The sequence below is a fragment of the Bombus vancouverensis genome, chromosome 4 (genome assembly GCF_051014615.1).
Source record: "Bombus vancouverensis nearcticus chromosome 4, iyBomVanc1_principal, whole genome shotgun sequence".
Taxonomy (NCBI): domain Eukaryota; kingdom Metazoa; phylum Arthropoda; class Insecta; order Hymenoptera; family Apidae; genus Bombus; species Bombus vancouverensis.
Window position 1 is genome coordinate 13428626 of NC_134914.1, and position 18287 is coordinate 13446912.

General features: G+C 40.8%; 1 protein-coding gene across 11 annotated transcripts in view; it reads right to left on the reverse strand.

Moving 5' to 3' along the window:
• The window catches only part of LOC117156499 (uncharacterized), a 132006-nt gene that overhangs the window by 35271 nt on the left and 78448 nt on the right, over positions 1–18287 (reverse strand). Inside the window, exon 1 of one of the 11 annotated variants that reach the window (XM_076618000.1) lies at positions 6522–6892. The exons of the other annotated variants lie outside the window; for them this stretch is intronic. Within the exon in view, the coding sequence (XP_076474115.1) occupies positions 6522–6547 (26 nt within the window). The 5' untranslated portion in view covers positions 6548–6892. Of the gene's footprint in view, positions 1–6521; positions 6893–18287 lie in introns of those variants that run through there. 11 annotated transcript variants of the gene reach the window in all.

The window sequence follows — 18287 nt, forward strand, 5'->3', positions numbered from 1 at the left end:
AAATAAAATTGACTGGCGTCAGAGCAGCTGACACGACAACGTCGTTCGTAACGTTTTCGTTAACAAATTTTTCTCGTAAATTGTAAAATATCATGAAAGAAGAAAATGCAAGAGCGCGCTCGTCGCGAAGGAAAATTTATTGGAAAGATAAAGATATCGGACAGGTAAGAAAAACGCGCAGCCAGAGTTTCTGGAAAGAGAATAGAAAACTTAAATTATGAAAGAAGATTCGTGAAAGACGAGGAAATTGTTTAACGATAATAAGCGAGGTTAAGGTTAACATTATATCGAATTATCGACTTGATACGAATTCGACAATTGAATCGAACAATTTCCAGTGATATTTCGTGCGACGATAGCTACGTTTCTTCGCAAAATTAGCTTCAGTTAAAGCAATTATTGAGTTTCGAAGAATCGTTGCACGCTATTTAAATGTCTCAATGTATCGCACGACTTTGCTTGCTCCGCGTAGCTTTCGAAAAATTTTCACGAGAATCTGTTTTCTCATTGGCATTTGAGAGAAATGGTAATTGATAAATTTGTTTCATGTGATTCTATATGATTTTGCTGCAATTTACCGATGAAAATTGTTACTCGAATATAGTTTCCCTTTTTCGTAAAAGCACAGAACTAAACTAAAACCTAACCTCGAAGTTTCCTCGAATAACAATATCCTTACTTGGTCAAACGACCGCTTCCAAAATTTAATCTAAAGTCGTATTTCTAACGTTCAATTGTTTGTTATCTCTTTTGTTCGTCTAACTCTATGTAAATTGTTGCATTAAGAAAAATTGAAAAATTGATCAGTCAAATAATGATGGTTGGTTCAAAAATTTAAGCTAAAATTCAATTGCTTGTTATCCCTTTTGTTTGTCTAACTCTATGTAAATTCTTATATCAACAAAAATTGAGAAAGTGATCAATCAGATGAGACGTTCCTTGTTATCCTTTTTGTTCATCCAACTCTCTGTAAATTTTTGCATTAACAAAAATTGAGAAACTGACCAATCAAATAGTAATAGTTGGTTCCAAAATTGAATCTAAAATCGTATTTCTAAAATTTAATTGCTCGTTATCCCTTTTGTTCGTTTAACTCTCTGTGAATTCTTGCATTAACAAAAATCAAATAATAATGATCAATAATGATCACTGATCAATCAAATAATAATGGTTGGTTCGAAAATTTAAGCTAAAATTCAATTGCTTGTTATCCCTTTTGTTTGTCTAACTCTATGTAAATTCTTATATCAACAAAAATTGAGAAACTGACCAATCAAATAATAATAGTTGGTTAAAAAATTTTATCTAAAATCGTATTTCGAAAATTCAATTCCTCGTTATCCCTTTTGTTCGTTTAACTCTCTGTGAATTCTTGCATTAACAAAAATCAAATAATAATGATCAATAATGATCACTGATCAATCAAATAATAATGGTTGGTTCGAAAATTTAAGCTAAAATTCAATTCCTCGTTATCTCTTTTGTTCCTCTAATTCTATGTAAATTCTTGCATTAACAAAGATTGAGAAACTGATTAATTAAAACACATTAAAACATTAACCGACTACCGTTACAAATTTCCCCACAATTCTACGTTGTATATCGATTTCAGATTATACGCAAGTCTATGCTTACTTGCATTACAATTTCACTCGAATTTCGAGGTTCATCCAAGAACTGCCTGAAGCCACGCGCCATCCTACGGACTTTACGCGCGAGATACGAACGAACCTGTACGAGCAAATAAATAAAATAACTCAGAACGCTCGTTCTCACGTTACTGCATCCTAAAAGTAGATATGCTGCACCATGCTCTGGGTCAGCGTGTCGAAATCGTAAAAAAAGGTTGAGGTATGCGATAATGCCGATTTGTACGACTGGCCATTCCAGCGAAAATAGCGAGTACTAGGTATTTGCCAAGACCGGCGTTAACGAGCATGAATAGGCGAGCAACGGTACTTACGGACAGGTAGACATAATTCCCTGTTCGACCTAAACCAACATCTTAGAAGCCTCGACCGTTTCAACGTTGTGTTCAAACTTTGACAAACTCGGAAAATTCACCGAAAATTCGTATTTGCAATTTCTAACGCGATATAACCGCCTAATACGTCCGTAGTGACGTAATATCGTCGTGCTTTTAATTTTTCGGCATCGATCGAAAAATGGCCGTAGAAAATACAACAAGACGCAGCACGTGTCACAGGAAACAAATTGCTCAGGAGGAAACGAAATTATTCGATTTATTCAAACGATTTGTTCAAATCTTACTCGATTATAATATATTTATACATACACAGGGTGGTTGGCAACTGGTGGTACAAGCGGACAGGGGGTGATTCTACGCGAAAAAAGAAGTCGAAAATGTAGAATAAAAATTTTTCGTTCGAGGCTTCGTTTTCGAGAAAATCGACTTTGAATTTTGGCTCGGTACGCCTGCACTTTATCGCGTCTCGTTATAACGGATCTCACTGTAGATCGTTGTCTCGATGGAAAAGTTTAAAAAAAATAAAAAAAATTTTATTCTATATTTTCGACTTCTTTTTTCGCGTAGAATCACCCCCTTTCCGCTTGTACCACCAGTTGCCAACCACCCTGTATATATATAAGATTTGAATAAATCGTTGTATATTGATAATTTATTTCGAACAACTTTAATCCTCTCCCGTGCCAGTATTCCCGCACATAGCAGGTTAGCCGAAACGTGGAATTTATTGCCAGTTGCATTAAACGCTAGTTAACGCTACCCGTGTGCACGCAATCTGTTGATTTAATCGTATCATCACGTTCAAGAAAACGGGGCAATTCAATAAAACGTAACAATAGTACCACGCCAGAATAATTTACTCATAATTCTCAATGAGAATTGATTGTAACATTCTTCCAAATAAAAAAAAAATAGTACCACGCTAGAATAATTTACTTATAATTCTCAATGAGAATTAATTGTAAAGTTCTTCCAAATAAAAAAAAAATAGTACCACGCTAGAATAATTTACTTATAATTCTCAATGAGAATTAATTGCAAAGTTCTTCCAAATTAAAAAAAAAATAGTACCACGCTAGAATAATTTACTTATAATTCTCAATGAAAATTGATTGCAAAGTTCTCCCAAATAAAAAAAAATAGTACCACGCTAGAATAATTTACTTATAATTCTCAATGAGAATTAATTGCAAAGTTCTTCCAAATTAAAAAAAAATAGTACCACGCCAGAATAATTTACTTATAATTCTCAATGAAAATTGATTGCAAAGTTCTCCCAAATAAAAAAGAAAATAGTACTACGCCAGAATAATTTACTTATAATTCTCAATGAAAATTGATTGTAACATTCTTCCAAATAAAAAAAATAGTACCACGCTAGAATAATTTACTTATAATTCTCAATGAGAATTGACTGTAACATTCTTCCAAATAAAAAAAATAGTACCACGCTAGAATAATTTACTTATAATTCTCAATGAGAATTGATTGTAAAGTTCTTCCAAATAAAAAAAAAGATAGTACTACGCCAGAATAATTTGCTTGTAATTTTCAATGAAAATTGATTATAACATTCTTCCAAATAAACAAAAATAGCACCGCGCTAGAATAATTTACTTATAATTCTCAATGAGAATTGATTGTAAAGTTCTTCCAAATAAAAAAAAAATAGTACCACGCCAGAATAATTTACTTATAATTCTCAATGAGAATTGATTGTAACATTCTTCCAAATAAAAAAAATAGTACCACGCTAGAATAATTTACTTATAATTCTCAATGAGAATTGATTGTAACATTCTTTCAAAGAAAAAAGAAAATAGTACCACGCTAGAATAATTTACTTATAATTCTCAATGAGAATTAATTGCAAAGTTCTTCCAAATTAAAAAAAAAAATAGTACCACGCCAGAATAATTTACTTATAATTCTCAATGAAAATTGATTGCAAAGTTCTCCCAAATAAAAAAGAAAATAGTACCACGCCAGAATAATTTACTTATAATTCTCAATGAGAATTGATTGTAAAGTTCTTCCAAATAAAAAAAAAAGATAGTACTACGCCAGAATAATTTACTTATAATTTTCAATGAAAATTGATTATAACATTCTTCCAAATAAACAAAAATAGCACCGCGCTAGAATAATTTACTTATAATTCCCAATGAGAATTGATTGTAAAACTCTTCCAAATAAAAAGAAAAAGATAGTACTACTCCAGAATAATTTACTTATAATTCTCAATGAAAATTGATTGTAAAACTCTTCCAAATAAAAAAAAAATTGTATCACTCCAGAATAATTTACTTATAATTCTCAATGAAAATTGATTATAAAATTCTTCCAAATAAAAAAAAATTATTCGCACTACGATAAGAATCTCTGGTCGCAGCTATCGTCTTCTTTAATTAATCGATCGTTTAATATTTCGTGAAATTGAGAGAATCCTACGTTGCGGTGATCACGTGGCTACAAGTTACGTGACACCGCCGAATATGTTGGCAACTAAGTGATTGCGGATTTTCTCATTATTACCTAATGACAAAATCCGCAATCACTTAGTTTCCAAGCCAATACACAAAGAGTGCGTGCATGTGGATCAACGATTAAGATACAAGCGAAAACACGATTGGAGCGGACTGTATTACACGTGCTTGAACAGCAACGTGATAAGAAAGAGTGGAGAGAAGATTTTTATAAATAGAATCGCTGTCCTGACAAATTGTTCCGTATGGAAATCGCTGCGATATCGCTGTATAAAAACACGCCACACCGCGTTCCTCCTATTCGCGTTCGACTTTCTACTCTCAATTACACAGGATGCTTCGTAGACACCTTTTTAATTTCCGCCAAGCGGACCAAGTGTCTCCGCAAGAAGACGGCAAACTATCGGATTCTACAGCCCCCTTGTTCTTTCCTCCGATTAATTTCCATACAAAGAACGATCTCGACTATTCTCGTAAGTAGAATTTACCAGACCACTTTACCGGCTAACGTTAAATTGGCCAAATAAGACATTTCTATGGCGACGATAGCAGAGAGCAGAGGCGGAAGTGGAAAGACCGTTGGAACAGCAGTTGAAGTTCGTTTCAGGACACGCGAAACGTTTCGCTGTTTCACTGTGTGCTTCGATGTCGTTCGATCAGCGAACATCGAAATACGTAAAATTATCCAAACGTCAAGAATGCAAGAACGTTAGCTTTAAACGTAAATGGCGATTCAGCGGTGAACGACAACATCTAGCGATTAGAACGCGCATATTTATGCAAATTGCTGTTCTAACGAACTTTTGAAAAATGCTACTTCGATAGAAATAGGTTTCGCTCACGAAATATCGTAAGAAACGCTACGCTTTCGATTCGCGTGCATTTCGAGCGTTTTAAAATTCTTCCAATCTGCCATAAACGCGTGAAAATCTGTACTTTAATCAGGTTTGCTGAATTAATTAAGAAATTAATTTCAAATAATTAACTGCCTTTCTGTTTTCTGCTTACTCCTTATTGCGTGAGCACGATAAGCGTAAAGAAGGAACAGTACAAACAACAAACTTATTGCAATTTTTCTATTACATTTTCAACAGAATACCGCGTTTCACTGCGATTTTTCATCCCTGAAAATTACAGGATTAAACGTATATTTCACGGCTTATTCAGATGCGGTACGTCGCTTACAATTGTCCGACAATTTCCCGCTATCCTGATAAATAGTATCATTGGCGAACCTAAATTTATTCAACTGGATTTATCCGAATAGCGATCGAAATATGAACACGAATGGTCGAAGCTGAAATTTCATAAAAGTCTGTCTGCAGACGATCATTCTTCGATTTTGATCCCATGATTTAAATTAAACCTGGCATTTTTCCACTCTACCACAATCAAATAATATGGAAAAGAAAAGGAACGTTGTATGGTAGCTCCCTTCTATATAATAAGATTAATTTCATTTGAACACTTTTCATAGAAAACTATATCGTGTGTGTTGTACAAAAAAAAGAAGAAGAATTTTAAGATCCTATACAATACGTTTTATACAATACACACAGTATATATATATCTTTTTTCAAAATTGATCTCGATCAAGATTCGTGTCACGTTACAGCTGATGAAATTTTAAAATGCTTTCCACGATACGTACAACGTTACACAACGTGTCACATAATTTAATCGCATAATTCAACAAAATCGAGAAATCTGGTGCATCTGTTATTTGTTTCTAAAATGAAAGAAACATTGGCGGCGAGCTAATATTACATTTGCTGACTTAATGGGACGAGATAATCGCCACAGTGTCAGTTACGGTTAACGAAATTTCAAATTGTTTCGAACGACACAGCCAAGCCATCGATCAAATATTGTCCATGGTAAATTCAAGGACAGCGAGGCACCGTAACGCGCGCGAAATGTGTTTACAAATGTCGTATTATCGTAACGTGAGACACGTTCGCATACGCTCGAATAGGTTCGCGAGGCGAAAGATTTCGGTCCGAAACGAAACTTAACCCGAAGAAGAGTGAACGTGGTTTGAGACCTACCAGTGTAGCGTTTTGAGGATTCTCATGGCGTGGCTTCTCAACAATTCGTCCTTCGCTCAAACCTCATGGACGGACTCTCTCTCTCGAACGATCGAGCTAAGAATCTCAATGGTTCGCTATATGTGCAGACCTTCCATCTTCCTCCTTTCCTCTCCCTATACACTCGTCTTCGCTCATTCGCGCACTCTCATATCTCTTCTTCCGATGAGAATTCCTCCTCTTCTTTCCTTTTATCCTCTTCGTTGCGCTCTTCGTCCCGTTCGTAGGATCGTCGTGTTAAACGACGGAAAACAACTTCCAGGATGAGATTCCTCTCCTACGCTGTTCCTCCTGTATCACCTCGCTGTTCCCGCCCTTTCCAACATTCCCGCCGCCCTCCAGTCGCACCACACGCACAGGTATTCCACCTCGAAGATCAGCTTGCCTCCTCCCCTCCACATCGACCCGCACTCTCGCTCCGGTTACGCACTGCCAGCGAAACACCGATGGATAATCAGAGAACACTCGATCGTTTGCTGGCGTATCGATCACGTTCCTTCGTTTACCACTGTTACGATCCCTTTCCCGAAAATCAGTTTCCCAAAAATTCTCACTCGTCGGCGAAAAGACACGTCGCTAAGAATCTCGATGCTGTCCGATGGAGACGTTCGCGTTTCCCAAAAATTCTCACTCGTGGGAGAAAAGACACGTCGCTAAGAATCTCGATGCCGTCCGATGGAGACGTACGCGTTGCTGCTCGGTCGCTATCGCCTTTTTCACTGATAATTCTGTGGAAGATCGGCGCTGATTGGATCCCCGAAGAACGGGCGGATGTATAGCTCGGCCACGAGACACGGAAGACTGTCAGTGGCTCGTGCAGTCGTCCATGTTCTCGGCTTTTGGTTTTCGTAATCGATGGATCTGCACGCTCTTGGATATTCGGAGAAAGGATGTATCGTTGGATGACGAGATACGGAAGAATCCGAACGGCCGCTGCGAACGTTCGTGGTGGCGGCTGTCGCGATGAATTCTCTGCGAGATTGACACTCGGATCGCTAGAGAAAGGATACGTCGCTGGACGACGTGGAAGAATCTCGATGGCCGTTCCTCGCCAGGTTGCTACCTGGCTTTTCTAACGCAATGATTGTTACGCAGACTGAAATTATTCCAGAGAGGATATATCGTTCGGTAGACGCTGCGAGACGTCCATGTTCCTTGGTCGTAAGCCGAGAGACAGAGAGAGAGAGAGAGAGGCAGCGAGAGAGTCGGTTAAGAAAGAAACGAAAGAGACGCGGAACGAAGAACGGGGCGAAGAAGGAAAGAAAGAAAGGAGGGACACGAAGAAGCGCAGACTCGGCGTGCTGGCGAAGGTGTATGCACCTTTTGAAGGCTGCATGCAGCGGCCACGAGGAAAGAGGAGAAGGAGGAGGAGAAGGAGGAGGAGGAGGAGGAAGAGGAGGCGGCCGGAGACCGCGCTATATCGTATGGAGAACGCTCGTACCGGTTTTGGCCCGCCGACGGACAGGTATTCCCGACTCCGTTAACCGCCTTAATTGCGCCCGGCTCATATCACCCGAGGGGGAAAACTCAAGCTTTTCGTTACCCTCTCTCCTATATTCTCGCGCGCCGCCCTTCTTCCCTTCGAGCAACGATTAAGGTTCTCGCGATGATGGTACGCGGCCGCGAATTCGCATTCGCCAGTCGCGTCCCCGATCCTCCACTTTCTCCGTGCGCTCCTCTTCGACCGCAGGTCTTCCACCGTTTTTCCTCCCAACTACGAGACTCCTTCCCTCCGACTATATATCGAATTTCATCCACTGGGTATATCAAAGTGCCGCAGTTTTCTTCCAAAATGCGTTCGTCGACTTTCCACTCGCGACGAACTGCAAACTTTTTTACCGAAAACCTGGTGCGCGTGTATTTAACACCAACTGTATCGTCCACTCGTTTTCTTCCGAAGAACTTTCGATTGGAAGCGCGTTCGACAGCGACGATATGGAATTTCGCGAAGGGGCTCGTGGACGTTGACGCTGTCGCAGTTGGCGGAAGAACCGGAATCGATGGTTTTTCGATGGAAGACGGTGCCAGGAGCCGAGCACTCCTCTTCTTCTTCTTCTTCTTCCTCCTCTTCTTGTCCGTGGAATCCGGCGAGTGGCACTCTGTGGTTGTTGGACGCGCACGATTCTCCTACCACTCGACGATCCAGCACCCAAGTATCTCGTCGGTGTTAACTTAGCGTGGATCAGCACGGAAAACGATAGTTTTCACTTTCAAGGCCGACGTTTCCTTCTCGATCTTTCAAATGCGTCGACCGATGGTCGAAAGGGCCGCTGAGTATCGGCGTGTACGACGCGATACGATCATGGAACGCACGAGGAACACTGGCATCCCTCCAGCTTCGAACTGACGTGAGTTTGTTGGCTTCGCTTTACTCCGACCGAGGCAAGCCGGTGTCCCCTTCTCTCTTTCTCTCTCCCCCTCTCGTTCTTGTCTCTCTTCCTCGTTCTCTCTCCGTGTGTTTCTCTTCGTCTTTCCTTCCCCGCCTCCCTCAACCTCTTTACCTTTCCCTCAACGTCAACCTCTCTCTCTCTCTCTCTCTCTTTCTCTCTCTCTTTCTCTTCGTCCGGTCGCCACCACTTTTCAGCTGCGCGTTCCTACCTTACCTCCCTCCAATCGTGCCTGTTTCATACCCCTCCAACGGTCTCCACGCATCGTCAGGTTTCCTCTCTTTTTCTATCGTACTCGTGTTATAGGTATTCTTCCTCTCTTTTCTTCTTTCTACAGCGTAGTCTCTTCTTTATACCGTATTACTATACTCTTTCTCTCCTCTTTCTATTCGCGAGTCGATGCCAAGTTTTCTTCTTCGTCTTCTTCGTCTCTTTCTACCCTTTGCTCGCCGTAAAGGAGCTGGCTTTGTTCGAACCACGAAATTCCGGCTGGCCTTTTGTTTTTCCCGATGTGCTTTCGCTCTTTTCGGAGTTTCGATGGTGCGCAGTTCTTCGGGCCGAGAGAAGTGACAGATTTCGTGTCTCAGCGGTGGCTCATCTGCTGGAATCTTCGGTCAGTGTTCCGTGTAAGATGGTTCGTACTCCTGGCTTTTATCTTCTTTCTTTTCTAATTTACTTATAATTCTCGATGAGAATCGATCGTAAAATTCTTCCAAATAAAAAAAAAAATTCTTTTTTAATCTTCCGTAGCGATTTCTTTCTCGTCGACACGGTCTTCGTTCAGCTTTCCACGTTTGTTCGTTAGAATCGCGTCTCGAGTCTGCCTCTTCCAACGTTTCCATCTCCTGTCACGCGAACGAAAAGTACCAGGTAGCGTGCACAATTGGCGAATCATCGTACGAACCGCGATTACGCGAGCTGTTGAGATCTCCAACCGAGTTCCTACGTCGCAACAAACAAATCATCGTCGATCGTCTTCCCAACGCGCTGTTCGCGGATCTTCGAAGTTGCCCGCCTTCGTCCCAATTTCTTCCTTGCGAACGTCCTTCCCAATCGTACAATTTTATTTATCCGAGTCTCGTTCGTTACAGCGAAATTTTAGTTTCTTCGGGCTCAGTTAATCGACCTTCAGACTCGATCCGATCTGAGCGTCAATTACGCGAACACGAGACTTCTATGGCGTAAACAAAGGACAATGTAACCGAGAAAAATCGGCGAATCCCTCGTTTCTTCAACACGTCGGACGAATTCTTTCGCTTCTTTTCTCTTCTTTCCTCGTTCCTAACGTATTTCGCTCTTCCCCCTCGTCGGAAGATAAAACCGGAAGACACCCACGACACGAGAATCCTTTTGTTCCTTCGGCCGAGTGAACTCAACGTATCGACTTTCCAAAAATGTCACATCCTTCGCATCTGTTTACCGCGAACTTTCCCCTGTAAATTTCCTTTTGCTCCAAGAATTTCCATTCTTCTGATTTTCCACTTACCGCGTTATCAGAGCGCGCGCGTTTTTCCACCACCGTTCGAAACCCGCGGACCTCTCTTTTCTCTTCCTCTCGTCGCCGATGGCCTTTTCCCCTCTTTCTCTCTTTCTCTCTCGCTCTCCCAGCCAGCTATCTCGCTCTCGGTCCTCCCTCTCGCTCGGTGTCGTCGCTCCTGCGTTCCGAAGATCACGTAGCCTAGCGTTGAAGTCTCTCGGTCCTCGCGTACGTACACTGGATATCGCCAAAGTATTCCAACGCTCGTACAATCTTTCTACGTGTACACTTTACGCAAAACATTGCGCAATTTCATCGACGGTGCAACGAGGCACATTTCGTCGTGTTTACATTGGGAAAATTCGAACGGGAAGCTGGAAATTTGTGTTGAAGATACGCGGCGCGTTTAGCGGAAGTACGCGTGTACGTGTTGGTGAAAATTATCGAAATGTTCGAACGATTATTCGCTGTATCGACAAGTTACGGTACTCGGTGAGACTATCTTTGGCATTGGCAGCAGCCATTCACGCGGTGTATCAATTTTTCGACGAGTGTGTATCTTCCGACAAATGTGTCGTACGTCGCGCGTACGTTTTTGGATCGTCTTCAACTTTTGCTATTTCAATCGCGATAGTCGTGTCACGTTAGAACGTTCACAAGATTTTCTAGAGTATAATATGTACGTAACGTGTTCATGAGATGCTTCGTGGCGAGTGTTTGAATATTTCTCCCAGTCACTGTGCTTTCGTATTATACGAAACGTTATGGAATCCGACTAGCACTGTAACGACACACGGCTAATACGTTAGGATATTTTAAAACAATCTTTCGTTCTGTAAGCAAATTACAGATGCACATTTTTCGTTTCGTATTATTTTATTGAATTATTCGTCATCCATTTGGTTCCAATAGAACGTAATTTGGTAAAATAATATCAAACGAAAAACTTCTTTTTTTTTATTGTTATTTAACTATTGCTATTTTCTAGCTAAACCAAAAACGTGCGTCTATTGGGTTGGCAACTAAGTGATTGCGGATTTTGTCATTAGGTGGTATTGACAAAATCCGCAGTCACTTAGTTGCCAATCCAATATTATTTCCTTGGAAGACGGAAGAAACTTGTGGCCAACCTAATACGCGTTGGTAAAATTTGAAACGGATCTGAAAATGTGTACAAAAGATACGCCAGATATTTAGCGGAAGCGCATAGTTGGGAAAGATGGTCAAAATGTTTGAACATGTTTGATGTTTCAAAATGTTTGATGTTTATTCATTGTACTAACAGGTCACGATATTTACCATGCGTTTTCTATCGCGTTATATATTGTAACTGTACGTTTCAGTCTGTTCTTCATGTTGTATACTAATTTCTCGATATGATATACAGGGTGGTTGGTAACTGGTGGTACAAGCGGAAAGGGGGTGATTCTACGCGTAAAAAGAAGTCGAGAACGTAGAATAAAAATTTTTCGTTCGAGGCTTTGTTTTCGAGAAAATCGGCTTTGAATTTTCGCTCGGTACGCGTGCACTTTATCGCGTCTCGTTATAACGGATCTCACTGCAGATCGTTGTCTCAATGGAAAAATTAAAAAAAGAAAAAAAAATTTGTATTCTATATTTTCGACTTCTTTTTTAGCGTAGAATCACCCCCTTTCCGCTTGTACCACTATTTACCAACCACCCTGTATATTGAGATATGCGTAATTTTGTGTGCTCATAGCAACGGTCGAAGAAGAAATCGGCATGTACGCAGAAAAATGTACGAAAAGAACGGCAACACATCCAAACCAGCTGGTTGCTGAACTCACATAGAAAGAAAAAAACAAAAAACACCCCAAAAACGATTAATTATTATAATTAAATAATAATAATAAAAAGAAAACACCCCACTAAAGAAATAAAATAATGAAACTCGAAGATAGTATCCCGCTGGGGGTAGCCATCCACATGTTATTTAGCAATTAAATTAGATAAATTTACCAAATGTCCAGCTGGACAAATTGTAAAGTACAAATTAAGTAATAAAAAAAAGAAAAAATTTTTTGTGAAAGATTTCTTCCTCCGCTGCCCCAATTTTCCACGCTGATTTCGCGATTCTCTTACTATTGCTCGTGTTATTTACTGGAAAATGTTCGCCCGGTGCAACGTCGAGGATTCGGAAAATTCTGAGACTCGATGACGCTCGAGTGGCTATTCAGAGCGAAGACAGAAAGTGATTCTGTTGCTTCTTATCCACTAGGGATATCGACTGCCAGACACGGTTTTCAGAATTTCTATCAGACGTTCTGAGGGCGAAAATTCGTGTGAACGATGGACGACGAAGGATCCAGTGAATTTGTATTTAAATATCGACAGGGAATTAAATAAAGCATTAATTATTGAACTATATCTGTTCAAGTACTAGTCGGAGAAAGCACGTGGATACACAGCAACGCGTACTTTGGTTGCACGTGACGACCTTTTCGAAGAAGATTGGATTTTTCAAAGGAAATTGAAGCTTTACGATCAAAGTTCGCGTACGACTTTGGATTCGAAGAAAATCCAAGTTTCACTTGGCAAGCCAAGTTTTCTCCGTACGCATCGATAAATACCACATCTATAACTTAAATATATTTTTTTTCTTTTATTATTTAATTTGTACTTTACAATTTGTCCAGCTGGACATTCGGTAAATTTTTCTAGCTTAATTGCCAAATGACATGTAGATGGCTACCTCCAGTGGGATACCATCTCCGAGTAACTTAAATATACTTGTCGTAAATACTTATTTTTATCATTGTCCCAAATAATATCCCAATAATAATATCCTAAAGAATAAACGCAAATGAAGACGAACGCAGGTTGCAATTCTACAAAATAACTAATTGCAGATGTATCTGATATAGATCGATAGAACTCGCTGATAGGTATAGTTTCCTCAATGGAGAAATCGTGTACGCGATGTTCAAGCCAATACGAGCTTACGAGTTGAAACTTGGCAATACAGCAAACGCGACAAGACGCGAAGAAGCACGCGTATGCTGTTAGCGAAAGGATAACAGGAAAATGATTGAAACGACGAAAGAAACGAAACGAATAGTCGATCGAGAAACAAGTGGTCTATCTGTCGTCGAAAAGTGAGAAATTGGAACAGAAATATACGCGTAGAAACTGGCGAAAAATACGTCCAGTCGTGGAATTAAATGGCAATTGCTTCTTAGAATAAAACCACCTTTTAGAAAAGATACCGCCTTCTTAAATAGAACGGATATTGGAATTTTGTTCTAAAAACGTGCGTACGATATTTTTCCCATACCTGATACCTGTTGTTCTTTTTTATTCCTTTAGCTTCCCATAGTCCCATATCGTCTTCTTTCTTTAACGTTCGTCGCATCTTTCTATAACGTTGGTAATTTTAATCTCTATTTTATCGACGAAACCTACAAGAATCATTTTTATCTCGTAGAATAAAGGAAAGTAGTAGATCTGGTGCAGAAAGGTGGCGATTTAGCAGGCCGTCCCTGTTGTCAAAGTGCAACATCGGTAAAACGAAAACAGTGGAGCACTGCAGTCTGTCCATTCATCGAGCGTCATTTGCGGTAACAAAGACGATAGAGAATAGGATCGGGACAACCGGATCGTAGCGCTCGACTCTTTGGTCTTCGTCTCGTTTGCTTTTTTCTACGTTGCCGGGTTACAGCGCCGGAAGGAGCCTGTTGTTTTCGATTTTCACAGGAAACCGACAACGAGCATATCGATTAGGCGAGAACGCCAACAACCAGCTCACAATAGAAACTACCAGGATAGAGCGTTGTAACATCGTTGAAATTCATACACGATCCTGACTTCCAATAGAATTTCACCGACAATAAGGGAATATCGACCTCGCCAACAAACGTACGATCTGTTGCGCCATGGAATTATCGCATTGGCAACTAAGCGATTGCGGGATTTGTCAACGCCACCTAATGCCAACATTCGCAATCACTTAGTTGCCAACCTAATATAATAATATTCCGGTAACGTTCGGTTTTTCTAAAAAGATTTTTCCCCTCCACGCATGCGCTCACGCTTACTTTATACTTTATCAGCTATTTTACGCTAATTTGCCAAATGTCCAGCTGGATAAATTGTAAAGTACAAATTAAATAAATACAGGAAAAATTTTACGCTATTTTTGCGAGCTATTGTAATACAGAGAAATACCATAAAAGAGACAAAAAGAAAGAAGACGAGAATGGCATAGAAAATTGTTAAAAATTGCCAGAGAACAGGGAAATAAACGATAAGAGTACATCGGAGGCTTGCAGGCGATGGAAATATGCAGTTCGTCCAAGTTTAGGGCATTGGAGACGCATCGAGGGCGGACAGGAATTTCGCGTTAATTTCGCAAATAATTACGCGCGGCTGTGTATCGCTCATCCCGATTAGAGCCTCGTAACTGCGTTTTTTCTCCGCTGTTGGTTACGTAATCGTTTCGTAATGATGCGGTCGAGTTAATTCGCGCGCACGCTCACCTGCAAACCCATCGATCGTTCGAAACGGCTGGAATACGTTCGTTCGGAATTCACGTAACAATAGAAAAGCGACGCGGAACGGGATGAGAAGTGGTTGGTTTGTCAAATAACACGGCGATTGCGTAAAGGCCCCTATAAACGTTGAAACTCGTCGCGACGCATCGATACCTATCGTTTCATCACGAATCTGTCTCGGTTTACCTTCGCGTTGCCGATTCTTTTCAGTTTACCGCGCGTCTTTCAAAATATCTGATTATTTTCCAATTCCCCGTATTTATTCTTTGGTGTGTTGATTATAAAAAATGAAAAATCGAGGAGCAACTATAATGGGTCGGCAACTAAGTGATTGCGGATATTGTCAATGACACCTAACGACAAAATCCGCAGTCACTTAGTTGCCAACCCGATAGAAGGAGGAGAAGAGAGATGAGAAAAGTTTGAGAGAAAAGATGTGGTCAAATCGAGGGAGATTTTCCAATTCCGCGATTTATCGAAGAGAATACGAAGTACGGACGAAGCCAGTGATCGTAGAAAATATTTCTCTACGGATTCTGCTTTTTAACACATTGTTGACCGCTCACGAGTTAACACTTTGACTGCCACGCCGAAATCACATGTTTTCGCTGAGGGCGCCACGAGAGTTTTATTATGATTCAAAGCATATAATGGCATAGCCCCATCGGGCATAGCCCGTATCGGGTATAGCCCGTATCGGGCATAGCCCCACCGGGCATAGCCCCACCGGGCATAGCCCCATCGGACAAAGCCCGTATCGGGCATAGCCCTTATCGGGCATAGCCCCATCGGGCGTAGCCCCATCGGGCATAGCCCCATCGGGCATAGCCCCGTCGGGCATAGCCCGTATCGGGCATAGCCCCACCGGGCACAGCCCCATCGGGCATTGCCCCATCGGGCATAGCCCCATCGGGCACAGCACCACCGGGCATAGCCCCATCGGGCAGAGCCCCATCGGGCAGAGCCCCATCGGGCAGAGCCCCATCGGGCAGAGCCCCATTGGGCATAGCCCGTATTAGAAGATCGGGCAGAGCCCGTATTAGATGAACTGGCCAAACGTAAATATTACGGGCGTAGTACGGTGATCGGGCCAAATATTCCAACACAGAAATTCTGCAATTCGATTGCAATGAAAAACTCTGGGATCCTTAATAGACGCACCTTGGTGTGTTACCAACGAAACGATACATCGCGACCTTAAGATACCCACGGTTAAAGAAGAAATATCCAAATTCAGTAATAGACATGTTGAGATACGCGTAATTTTATCGTTTGTTTGATTCTAGTTGAATCTAACGCTTAAATCTAAAGGGTAATGTCTTTGTAGCCTGCGGATTTAATCCGTCGTGTCTAGTAATTGGGTAACTAGTGGGTTTTGGGTAGTGTGGAATAACATGGATTTGGGTATGATCGTTGTCATACTAGCGTTGTCGAGAGAGAGTTGGATCCGTGGTGACGAGAGTTGCAAATTAATTATCCAGTTGTCTTAATTATAACACGTTATTGTAATTAGTTCACGTTAAACAACCATCGTTTCCTATTTAATCAACATTTATTTAATCCATTTATTGTAAATAAATTAATTGTAGTAAAAATTATTTTTTTTTATTTACAAGAATTTTACAATCAATTCTCATTGAGAATTATAAGTAAATTACTCTAGCGTGACACTATAACGTGAATAATGAGTAATTATCGTATGTTTGATTCTAGCTGAATCTAATGATTGTAGTAAAGATCCTACAGTATTGGTATTATTATAATTATTAATTGAATCCACCCGTCGTTTCTTCTCAATTTCAATTTATTTTTCTTTTTTCCTTATCCCACGGCAAATATCATCGGATCCGTTGACAAGCGGCCATTCTTCTTTTCATTGTGCTATTAAATGGCTGGTAATTTCGGCTCGATCCATCGTCATATCGACGTTGACTCAATAGCATTCAGCCGTGCTACCGTTAAACGTGCCGCTCAAAGCTGGTGTCTCGCTCTGAATTCGTCTGAAATTCGACCCCGTTCTATTCATTGCCATAGGAAACCTAGCGTCTATGGCGCCACGATTCCCAAGTTTACAAGTTCTCGATATCCCGCAAGCAGAACCACCGACGCGACATTCGACCGACAGAGCATCCTCCAGACGCCGAAACCAACACGAAAACACTTGCTCCTCTTAGAAATTTGTTTCACAAGTGGTTACCAAAAGCCGACTCTCTCGCACGAAAGTCCGATTGCCTTTGGCGATGCTTGTCGGAAACGATAGGAAACAGAGAGCGAGGTGGTCGCGACTGCACAGTGCACGTGACGTTACGAACGACGTGCACGTCGCTGCACACATTGCGAGCCTCCGATGAAGAGAAACACGCACAGCCGCGGACAATCGGAGAATTTCCAGCGACCATCGACTGTAACACGTGTACTCGAGCACCGAGATTTCGGCTGTCGAGTATTTTACGGACAAGCAACAGCGAGAACAATGCCTGGCCAGCGAATGTCCCGCGGGGAGGTTTCCAGCAAAACCAGATTCGAGTCGCGGAAATTGCCAGCCAAAAGTCTTTCGAGGCCACCGACTCTCTTCCTCTTTATTCTCGTGGCCGAGAACAGCCACAGAACGGAGTTCTGCTAGTCGCGTTACTTCGTCTTCTTCGTTGTATTAGGCAACTTTTTTTTTTATTTTTATTTGGCAGAATTTTGCAATCAATTCTCATTGAAAATTAAAGCAAATTATTCCAGCGTTACTATAACGTGAGTAATAAGTGATTGGTACGTTTGATTCTAACTGAATCTAATGTGTATTAGGCAATTAAGATGGTTAGGTTAGGTAGGTAAGTTGAGGTTAGGTAGGCAACTAAGTGATTGCGGATTTTGTCATTAGACGGTATCGACAAACTCCGCAACCACTTAGTTGCCAAGCCAATATTACACATACGCGTCGTATTCAACGATTCTTACGGAACAACGAGAGCGAAAAAGATGAAGAATTAAAAGAATCTTTTAATTGCAGCTGCTCGACGAGTTATTTCGGATGCTGTGGATCCGAGAGGCGGGTAATCGCCACGCTCGTCAGAGCTGTCGTTTGTTTCTTTCAATAGCGAATTTTTTTTTTTTTTTTTATTATTTAATTTGTACTTTACAATTTGTCCAGCTGGACATTCGGTAAATTTTTCTAGCTTTATCGTTAATTAACGTGATTTCTCTTTAGTCTTGAAAATAGCGAATTTGGAGGAGGAAAAGAAGCAGAGAGAAACGAATGGCAAGATACAGCGGATATATTGAAAATACGGTGTTTTGTGATATTTAGTATAAGAAATCTGTCGTTCAGACTTCGTTTCGTTTTCCTTGTGTTCGTAAGAAT